At 38.6% G+C, this 11611-nt stretch overlaps 1 protein-coding gene across 1 annotated transcript in view; it reads right to left on the bottom strand.

Annotated features, from left to right (window-relative positions):
- Positions 1-4153, bottom strand: part of LOC110291871 (hornerin-like) — a 12764-nt gene extending 8611 nt beyond the window's left edge. Inside the window, exons 1-3 of the mRNA XM_021159097.1 lie at positions 4103-4153; positions 3189-3348; positions 3-1245 (exon numbers count right to left, since the gene is read on the bottom strand). Coding sequence (XP_021014756.1) covers positions 3-1245; positions 3189-3326 — 1381 coding nt within the window. The 5' untranslated portion in view covers positions 3327-3348; positions 4103-4153. The remainder of the gene's footprint in view (positions 1-2; positions 1246-3188; positions 3349-4102) is intronic.
- Positions 4154-11611: the final 7458 nt, after the last annotated feature.

Raw genomic sequence — 11611 nt, 5'->3', positions numbered from 1 at the left:
ACCTTGACTAAAGCCAGAAGATTCTCCTGAGCCAGATCCATACTGTTGAGATGTAGAAGACTCCCTTGAGGTAGACCTGCCTCTCCTGTGGGTAGATGAGTTACGTGATCCTGAACCTTTTTCACCATAGCGAGTGGACTGACCTGACCCACAGCCTGAAGTCTGTCCTGATGAGGTGCCATTTCGTCCAGACCCAGAGGACTTGCCTTGTCCACAACCTTGTGTAGTGGAATTTGAAGTTTGTCCTGAAGTGGATCCATATTTACCTGTACCAGAAGAGTGTCCTGAACCAGAAACATGTGCCTTCTTCATGGAAGACTCGCCACACCCACACTCTTGTGTGCCATAGCTTGATGACTGTTTAGAATGATAGTCTTGGTTACCAGAGGTGATTGATTGTCCCGATCGGAATTCATGACTAGATCCAAATTTTTCTTCATGTCTCCCTGTTGACTCTCCAGAATAGGAACCATTTTTTCCACCTGTAGAAGAGTTTTTTTGACCAGATCCATGTTGTGTAAAGCCAGGTTCTTCTGATGATCCAGAGCTATATTCTTGGGAGCCAGAAGATTCCCTTGAGGTAGACCTGCCTCTTCTGTGTCTTGATGAATGACTTGATCCTGTTCCTTGTTTACCATAGGTGTTCGATTCACCTGAGCCAGAAACTGCTGATCCTCCTGATGATGAACCATGTTTTCCATTACCAGAAGAATAACATTCACCAGATCCTTTTGTACTGGAGCTAGAAGATTGTCCTGGTTCTGAAGCAGGTTGAGGAAAGCCAGAAGCTTTCCTTGAGCTAGGTCTCCCGTTGCTAGATGAGTTGGAAAATCCTGATCCATGCTTGCCTTGTTCATAATCCTCACTATTTTCGTGATGACTTGAATTTGATTTTGTCGTTTGTTTAGAACTTTGCTCCTTCCCTTTTATTAGTTTTCTGGATTTGTTTTTATTGCTTCCTCTTGAGCCCCTGGAATAAGAGTCATTCTCTCCTGCACTAGAACTTAAAGAGCCTTTTTGCTCCTTGTTTTCTGTTTCTTTTTTACTCTGTTCCTCTTGGTGCTGGTGACTGTGATTTTTCTGCTTTGACCCTGAAGCTTGGCAGTAATCTTTGCCAATTATTTTATTACAAGCTTTAGTCAGCTTGAGTATCATCAGAAGATACTCAGTAAAATCCACTTTGTGGTTATGATCTCGATCCAGACTTTGCATGATGATATCTACGGTGTCTGGATCATCTGGATTCTGTCAAGGAATAAGGTACAAGTGAAGGTTCTGTAACTATATAATACAAAGCTAGTTAAACATTTGGGGGAAGGCTGCTTAAATATGAATATTTAATACATTTTGGTTGAAATTGACCACATAGTTGTTTGGGCTAGAAAGGTAAAAGGGATAGAGAGGGAGACAGCGAGGAAGAGTGAGTGAGTGAGTGAGTGAGTGAGGGAGGGAGAGAGAGAGAGAGAGAGAGAGAGAGAGAGAGATTGAGAGAGAGAGAGATTGAGAGAGAGAGATTGGCAAGGGAGCAAGTTGGCCTGTTATGCTTGGTAAAGATAGTAGCTGTGAATAATGCTTTGCAAGCCAAGCAAAATATGATCTTGACTTTGCAGTGTGTGTTGCATAGGAAGTTCCTGGCATCCTTGGAATTAGAAGCAAAATCTTGTCAAAGAAAGAAAGAAAGAAGGAAGGAAGGAAGGAAGAAAGGAAGGAAAGAATGAAAGACGGGCAATGGTTAATCAACGATGGTTAGAAAATCTATAAATAATAATTGTAGATGTCTACTTAATTATATATAAATTTTCTTTGCCCAGTCTGTTTATTTGCTAATTACAGATTTTAAAACAGTAATCTTGGGGTCAGAGCTGTAGTATGCCTAGCACTATGTTATGGAGGGTCTAAAGCAGTGAATGATTTAAGTTTTTTGCTTGGCCTCATCAGGCATGCCTGTAATCCTGTCACTCAGGAGGTAGAGGCACTGAGATCAGGAGTTCAAGGTCATTCTCAGCTACATAGCAAGCTTAAGGCCAGACTATATTACAGGAGATATCGTTTTAATAGTAAATGAGCAAATAGATAAAATATTAAAAGTAAAGCCTTATGGTTTGATATACAAATTTATAATTTTTATGTCAAATATGAGCACATCAAAGGGGAGCCAGTTGTGATTCAAGAAAGTTTAATGAGAGAATATGCTATTCATTGAAGGATAGATTAGAACTAGCTAAAGGAAGAAAGGTAGGAGGAACACAGTGAAGATGCAGATAGAAGTGATGATATGAACACAGTGTGAAAGGAAAGAGAACTATAGTTTATTTAAAGAATTGACAGAAATTCATGACTGCTAAATTTAGTACAAGCAGTAAAGACATTGTGCTAGTGAGATTAATATAGATTGGATCATAATTCTTAAATCATATTTGGGAATTTTGAGTTTTATATTAAGAGCTGATGTGGTTCACTGGAGGATTTTTATGGTGAAATTACAATAGAATTTAGCTTGAACCAGAGGACTAGTACTTGTGATGGAGAGAAATGGACTGTTTTAAAAGTCTCTTTATAAACTAGATGGAGATTAGAAGATAGTAGTGTCTTCTGAGATTGAGGAAATCAGTACCTACCCTGGGATTCTATATTGTGCTAAAAGAGAAAGAACAAGTTTAGGAGGTAGGGTATTTGATGTAAGATAGCCATAGGAATCCAAATGCTATTTAGTAAGCATTTGAATTAAAGGATAATTTTAAGTTCCCAAATGTTTATTTTCAGAGCTCATAAGTTTAAGGTCATTTTTCTCCTCCTTTCATAGGTCAATATAAATTTCTTTTAATTTAAGTTTACCAGATTTAATTTAAGATTACCAGAATCTCAGAAATAGGTAGTGGTTTAGACTCTACACTAAAGAAATCAAATGTAAGAATGTGACTCATTATATTTTGAAGATTTCCTGTTACAAGGATTGCTCTCACAGGCAGGAAATTTTTAAATCTGTAAATTGCCTGTTGTTTGGTAGGATCATTTTAACCTAAACATGTTAAAAATCAATGGTTTATGGATGATTTCAAGTCTTCCATATTCACTTGTCTGTTGCTAAATAGGAGAGTCATTTCTGATATTTGATAATATAAACAAATGGTAGAGTAAAGTAGAGAAGAGAATTGCTTCAGAATTCAGTCTGGGTATAGAATTCTTACCTTCAGAATTTGGTGAAACTCTGTTAACAGAAGTTCTTTCATCTCTTCTTTGCTTAACATGTCACAGTTCCCATATTCAGTGGCATATTGATAGAAAACATCGATGACATTGACAATGCTTTTCAGGAGTTTAGGCATCTTGTTGCAAATTCAATTTAACCTAGATGAGGGAACAAGAGATCCATCTCTAACTTATTGCTTAAACACATAAATAGTTCCAATCATTTGTAATTATTGTCAGCATGATTAATTTCTTTCTGTACTAGTTGAGAATGAATCCAGAGTGGAATAACTTGTTCCAGCTATGTAGCAAGAGAGTGATGAAATTAGAACAGGATCCCTATGTCTTACTTCAATTCCTGAATGAATGTAGGGGAGACTTTGTTTATTGGGCTACCTGATTTGTTCTGGATCTATAGAAAACCCAAATGTGCTAATCATCCACCTCCTAGCTGCTCTCTAAGTCTCAATCATCACACTACAGGAGACAGGCATGTCACCTACATAGAAAGTCTAAATCCACCTCAAAAGTACCAGTGGCTAACTTGGGTTCTCAAAGTTTTCTCAGACAAAGAAAGTAGAAAAAATGAGCAAAGCTAGCTATAGGGTTAGGTGATAGGAAGCTGAGGAAGGCTCCTCTCAGACAGCATCTGCTTTCATTCTTTGTGTAGCAACCATTCCTCAAGACTTTCTGCTTATATAACAGAGGAATAAAAGGAGACAAGCTGGTAGGGGCTTACTCGATTTGTATACTTGTAAGGAAAGATCTCAAAGACAGGAGCTGCTACAAACAGTGTAGTTTTATATCAGAGTCCCTCATAATATTCTAAAAAGAAAACTTTCAAGTCTAATCTGGACTTTTGTATTTAGTAGACCCAAATACTGTGAGTAGAAGTGGGCGATTGTTCACTTACCTGGTTCACCAGAGGAACAGTAGGGATGGAGACTGATGTTGCTTGCAGGGTGCTGCTCATTGGAAACACTGGCCTTTTTATAATGGTCCATCTGAGGGAGGAGTTGCTTTCTTTGAGATGTCCTAGTTCACTCCTAAACAAGTCCAGCTCCTTCTCCATCTCACCTCCCAGGTGTTTACCTTCTTACTTCCTTACACGTTAACCTGAGATTGCAATAGCAGCTCCCAAATCTGGGCTAGTATCAGCCCCACCTGTCCAACTTTCAGGACACTTTGCAGAAGGGCTGTGTTTGTGTGTGTGTGTGTGTATACAAAGCGATGAAAAGAGGTGTGTGTGTGTGTGTGTGTGTATACAAAGCGATGAAAAGAGGTGTGTGTGTGTGTGTATACAAATCGATGAAAAGAGGTGTGTGTGTGTGTGTGTGTATACAAAGCGATGAAAAGAGGCTCTACAGCCACTATTAAAGCCAAGAGGCAGTAAAATCATGATGGTATCTTGGCTGGAATCTCTTATATAAAACTAGTTAACTAGTTTAATAAGGGTGCATCTGACTAGGATACTTCAGGTTCCTTCTGAACATCAAATTCCATTACTTTTGACATTTGGATTGTGATGTCATTATATTCTACTTTTATTAAACTATACAGCTAGCTTTCAATGCAACATTACATAGGTGTGTGTGTGTGTGTGTGTGTNGTGTGTGTGTGTGTGTGTGTGTATGTGTGTGTGTGTGTGTGTGTGTGTGTGTGTGTGTGTGTAGGCCAGAGGACATCAAGTTAATCTGTGTGTGTGTGTGTGTGTGTGTGTAGACCAGAGGACAACTTTAGGTGTCACCATCAAGAATGCCATTGATCTTTTTTACTGAGACAGGGTCTCATTTGGTAGCCCTAGGTGGAACTTTCTATGTAAATCATGATGGCTTTAAACTCCTAGAGGTCTACTGACGTCTGCTCTCTTGCATGCTGTCATTAAAAGTGTATGCCATCAAGTCTAATCTGAATGTTCCTTTCATCCACTTTAAGACAGAATCTCTCAGTGGTCTGGAACTTGCCATTAGGCTAGATTGGCTTGTCAGGGTTCTTCCTTCCTGTCTTTCTCTCCAGGGAGCTGGGGTTACACACATGCTCTATCATACCCTGTATTGTTACATTTATTCTAGAGACTGAACTCTGGTCTTGATGTTTGTGAGGCAAGCATGTTACTGACTGAGCTATTACCCCATTCTGATAAAATATTAAGTTAAGCATAATATTAACATTGTGGAAAAAACTAGGACATATATATATATATATGTTCTATATATATATATATATATATATATGTTCTATATATATATATATATATATATACACACACGTGTGTGTGTGTGTGTATGTGTGTGTACTTGCTTGTAGAAGCTAGAGGTCAATGTCAGGCATTTTCTTTTATCATTTTCTATCATGTATTTTGAGATAGGACCTCTCATTGAATGCAGTACTTACCAAGTAGCTATACTGCCTAGCTAGTGAGCTTGCTATCTGCTAGTCTCTGGACATATATATTGTCCCCATGGTAGGATTACAGGCACCCTCCTGACTCAGACATGCCTTAGCTTTGTGTGTGTGTGTGTGTGTGTGTACATGCGAGTGCGTGCCCACGCACACACTGGAACCTCTACTCAAGTTCTCATGCTTGTATGATAAGTACTTTATTGACTGAGCCATTAACTCAGCCTCCAAAGTAGGAAGTTAAAAATGCTGATAAGGAAAGAAAAATCATAGTATCTAGAAATATACTAGAAAAAAATACATCACCAATAATTTGATTTCCTAGTAACTTGGTTAAATACTTTTTTATACACATATTTGTTTCTCCCTTATATAATTTCTATTTCCCACTTTCAGTTGAATTAAAAAGGAAGGCCATGCCTTTAGACCTCTGCACAGACCAACCTATACTTTTTATTTTTATATTTTTTGGCAGTAAGTTCTGTCTCTTTTCTTGCAATATTCAGTTTAGGAGTTGAATCTTAGCATTGAAAATGAGCCAGCTATTCTCTGCTCATTTTTGTGGATCTTGTCCTCAAGTTCTATTCATTGAGAATGGATAACATAAATTTTATTAAAGATATCCTAAGCTAAATTAACCTAAAATGTATATAATATAGTCATCAAATCTGAGAAGAGGTGGTAGCAACTATTGGCAAATGACAAATTGCATGATTACAACTTCAACTATCATTAGACTTTTTTTTTCCCCCTCTAGAAACTACCCTGAGGGTGAATATTCAGTGTCTAGTCCATAGTTGTATTTCCCTGGATGCCTGATTTGGGCCAGGTTGTTACACTGCATAAGAGCACTGACCTTCTTAAAGGTGTGACTGAGGCTGTGGGAGTCAAGGGGAGGTGGAATTTGCTGAGTAAAGAGTTGTTATTTCAGAGGCAGGGAAGAGTCGTAAGAGGACTGTTGCAGATGAACATGCCTTTGAGGCCAGTGTTCGCCTAAACTAGGTGTCAGCAACTTTTCTTTAAATGGCTGGACAGCAAATACGATCATATTTGCAGGCCAAATGCTCTTTCTTGCAGCTATTCAACTGCTATTCTAGCACGAAAGCAGTAGTAAATAATGTATTTTTAAATTTTTTTTTAAATTTTAAAATAGATATTTTGTACCATGTGTGTCTGATGCCCATGGATGCTAGATGAGGGTATCAAGACTCCTCTCCCCACTCCCCAACCCCCCTCCCACCCAGAACTCGAGTCCTTCATCTTTGTGAGCTGCTATGGATATGCTGGGGATCAAACCCTGGATCCTCTGGCAGAACAACCAGCATTTTTTTAAATCTATTTTTTATTAGATATTTTCTTTATATACATTTCAAATGCTATCCCGAAAGTTCCCTATACCCTCCCTCCACCCTGCTCCCATACCCACCCACTCCAGCTTCTTGGCCCTGGCATTCCCCTGTACTGGGGCATATAAAGTTTGCAATACCAAGGGTCCTCTCTTCCCAATGATGGCCGACTAGGCTATCTTCTGCTACATATGCAGCTAGAGACACGAGCTCTGGGGATACTGGTTAGTTCATATTGTTGTTCCACCTATAGGGTTGCAGACCCCTTCAGCTCCTTGGGTGCTTTCTCTAGCTTCTCCTTTGGGGGCCCTGTGTTCCATCTTATAGATGACTGTGAGCATCTACTTTTGTATTTGCCAGGCACTGGCATAGCCTCATATGAGACAGCTATAACAGGGTCCCTTCAGCAAAATCTTTCTGGCATATGCAATAGTGAACAACCAGCATTCTTAACCTGATAATATCTATATAGAAAGGTTATATTGTGATAAAATTCACTTATGGACACTGATCTTATAATTTTGTATGTCACATAATCTTTCAGCAAGTTGGAAATGTAGAAAACATTCTTTATGACAGCAGTTCCCAACCTGTGCATCTGGGGCCCTTTGGGATTTACCTAAGTCATTGGGAAACCCAGATACTTACATCATGATTCATAAAAGTAGCAAAATTACAGTTATGAAGTAGCAATGAAATAATTTTATGATTGGGGTTCGCCAAACCCTGAAGAACTGCATTAAAGGGCTGCGGCATTAGGAAGGCTGATGACTGGTGCATTATGGACTTTGCTTACGTGAACTGTGATGAACTTGATATAGCCTAAGAGGCACAGTTATCACTGCTTGCTCCCTTTGCTTGTTGGAAGATTTTCCAGGAGAGTAGGCTCTTACAGGAAAAAGAAGGCTGAAGTATGTGGTACAATAGAGCTGCTAACTCTCACATACCTATTGATCAGACTTCATGGAATGGGAACAGACCATGGTTACTCATAAAAGGAAACATATTTTGACCTGATGTAAGACAGATACTTTTAACATCTGAACTAAATGAAAAGACAGTGTGTACTTTCTGAAATAGTTTGTTGTCTGGCTATTATACTGACTGTCATATGGACCTTAAGTAGTACTCTGGTTTCAAAGCCACTTAGCCTTTCAGCACATTATCTTCCTAATGTCCTTAGCAAGCTGAATTTTGTCAAGTATTATTTCCTGCTTTGTATAATCAAAGTAAGATTCATATTGAAATTATACTCTGGCTTTTTTCCCCCTGTACTAAGTTTTACCAGTGTGAGATTTTAATCAGATTGTCCTTCTAAACTTAAGGTTCATAGTTTCCTTAGTGTGTGTGTTCTCCACAGTCGCAAGGTTGGGCATGAAAAATTCTCCCCTATAGTTTTAGTTAATGCTTTTCTTCAGTGATAACTGGCTTCAAGAGAAAAGATGCTTCCCTCCTTTAACCCTGACTATTCTAGAACTTGTTATATATATAGCCCAGGCTGGCCTTGAATCTCTGTTCTCTTGCTTTTCCTTCCTGAATGTTGGTGTTATGGGAATTTGCTACCAAACCTTGAATAAGAAAAGGTTTTGAAGATATGTACCAGGATCTGTTTTTTTATTGTTCCTTATATGTTGAGAGGAGAAAAGACATTATTTTATCCTATCTGCAAAAGCAAAGTGCATTGTGTGCCGATTCATAGCATTTCATTAAATAATGTGACTAACTTCAAAGTGGCTACTAAATGATGCAAGATTCAAACACAGATCTTCAAATTCTTATGAAGTGTCGAGCAGGCAGCTGTTTTAGAAAAGGTCAGGTTTTGGAGATAGTTCTTGGGGAGTAGAATGTTTCATCCAAAGAACTTTGCTACCCAGACAGATAGAAGGTAAGAGACAGAGTTTGGGGATGAAATTGTGTCTTCTGGACATAATGTAGGCATTCCAGTCATGAACTCACTGCAGCTGTGTCTGGTTACAAGTACAATTGGGCCTGTCACCATTTTACCCTCCATGGAGTAAAGGTTCATCAAGGTTCACACCTCACTGAAGGACTATGTGAAGTTACTGTGTGTTGGCATGTATGTGCACACCAGTTTTTCCAATAATATAGCCATTGAGAAGTTGCTCATTTTCTAATAAATAATTCATGCTCACACAAGTATACATCAAACCACAATTAAAGTCAGTAGGTGTTAAAATGACATCAAAACAAGACAGGCCTTAGTGGGAAAAAGTAAGAAAAAGAATTTTAGTAGAAGAGAGGGGAATGAAAGAAGGAAATAGGGAGTGATTGTGAACAAAAATGTGTGTGTGTGTGATTGTCAAATAATGAAAAATTAAAAGAGTCAACCCCAGATCACATTCAGAACTTTTTAAGTATATAAAAGAATTATGTGCTGAAAAAATTTGCCTCCCCAAACTGAAAATTTGCTCCTCAAAAATCATGTGAAACCCATTCTTGGTCTGGAAGCCATGAGGTGTAGTGTAGCACCATCTACTGGATACAGAGATGGATACAGGAGATCCAGAAAGTTCTTTCTAATCTCTTTCTCCCATGCTGTTTCAAAAAATTCTTTCTAGCTTAAGCTCTATGTGTGAGGGTATTTATGAGACAGACAGATGGTAGTAGATAGATAGATGAATGATAGGTAGATAGATTAGATAGATAAATAGATAGACACACAGACACACACACAGAAAGATAGAATATTTAACAGACTATGATTAAGAGATAGTTTGTATTTCTCCTCCTCAGTGTACTTATGTGAAATAAGTTAAATGTTAATATTATATAAGATTTATATTGTCCGGGAATAAGTGTGAAATATGAAGTTGAAGTAGTAAGTCTTTGCTGATTTTATATTCCATATACTTGAAACAATGCATTAGATTTTCTAGTATCATATCACTGTGGCTCACCAGAATCTTAGTGTTAGAGTCCCTCTTTCAGCCAGTTTAACTGCGTGAGAATTTCCAATTAAAAAAACAAAACAAAACAAACAAAACAAAACAACCTTGAGCGAGTAGTGCATTTCACCTCTTCCCTTAGATTGGAAACAGATTTACTTAGGCAGATAATTGAGGACAGAGCTTTAGGGAATAAAAACATGTAAGTACAAAGGAATGTAAGTAAGTATATGGAGGAGGAGAAGCCAAGAAAACCTGAAAGAAGGTATGAAAATCATCTTGTAAAGAGTTGAAGAGCAAATGGAAGATAGGAGAGTCAGAGACAGACAGACAGACAGCCTCATTTAAAGCACTCATGCTTTGCTCCTGTGATGGATCATGAGGGTCCATGGGCAGAATCACATCATCAGTTAGTGATTATTTGGCTTTTTTTTCAATTTTTATTGATTCTTTGTGATTTTCATGTCATGAACCCTAGTCTCGCTCATCTCCAAGTCCCCTCATATTTGCCTTTTGCTCTTGTAATCCCCCCAGAATAAAAAAGAAGACTGCAATATACAAACAAACCAAGCAAAAACCCTAAAGCATAGAAAACATCTCATTGTGGAAGTTGTAGTATGTCACAGTGTGTCCCACAATATATTCCCTCTATCCACACATCTTCACTTGTAAATGTTCATTGTAATGAGTCATTGGTCTGGTTTGAGGCCTCTGGCTTCTGTGCCAGTATCAATATTGAATCCTCACTGGAGCTCCTCCTGGTTATCTTCTTGTTGCCCTGTATCATAGAGATTCCACAGCTTTGGATCTAAAGGATCAGCCCTTTCACTGCTCCCAAATGTTGGCAGATGATACAGGGGTGGACCTGGGTGATAGCAGAGCTGTTCAGGTCACACTCTCTTCCTTATCTGCATCACCAGTACAAGCTCTCCAGCACTGCTCCGGTTTGACCACCCAATGTCATCCTTGACAGGAGGCAGGATCAGCTCTCCCGTTTTCCTATTCTCATGCCCTTAGGACAGCTCACCTGCACCCAAGCCTTCAGAGTCTATTTAACTGTGCTACCCAGTTAAGTGGGGCCCACTCTCCCAAGTGATATAGCCTGTGAGGGGCTGGCCCAGCTCTTCTGCTCTCACTCATGGAAGTAGCTCAATTTAAACCCTTCTTAAATATCCCCATAGACACACTCAGAAATGTGTTTGTCTGATGCTTCTAAATCCTTCCTGGTTGACAGTGGAGATTAGTCATCAAACTTGTCTTCCTCTGTGTTGAACCATAACTGTTTATAACCTCACTCAAAGTGACTATGCACAAAAGCTGACAGCCCATTTCATTTTCCTGAGTGCCCTTTACTAACACTAAAATGAATCTGACTTGGTATCTGCTTTCTGCTTATACTGTGTGCCTAGACTCCAATTTTTCACTTAAAAAAAAAAAAAACAATGGATAGGCCCTTATCTTGTTTCTCATAGACTCAACATGTACTTTTTTGTTTGTTTGTTTCTCATAGGATGTTAATAATTCTCTTTGTATTCTCTTAGGGTTTTGGTCTCTTTGCACAGGCTCCAGAAAGCTGTTGAACTTGTCTCTAAGCATCTGTAGTTATCTTTGGAGTGTTCATGGTTCTGTGTGACTAAATCCAAACTATCCATGAGTTTATGTCTAGCCTTGAAAATATACTTGTAGCCTTTGACTTTTCAGAACCTACTTTAATAAAGGTTCTTAAATGATTCAACCTCCCTTCTATCCCACCACCACCTACCAGTGGTA

The sequence above is a fragment of the Mus caroli genome, chromosome 3 (genome assembly GCF_900094665.2).
Source record: "Mus caroli chromosome 3, CAROLI_EIJ_v1.1, whole genome shotgun sequence".
In the NCBI taxonomy this organism is placed as follows: domain Eukaryota; kingdom Metazoa; phylum Chordata; class Mammalia; order Rodentia; family Muridae; genus Mus; species Mus caroli.
Note: the sequence above shows the minus strand (reverse complement) of the source record. Positions and strands in the feature narration are given on the sequence as shown.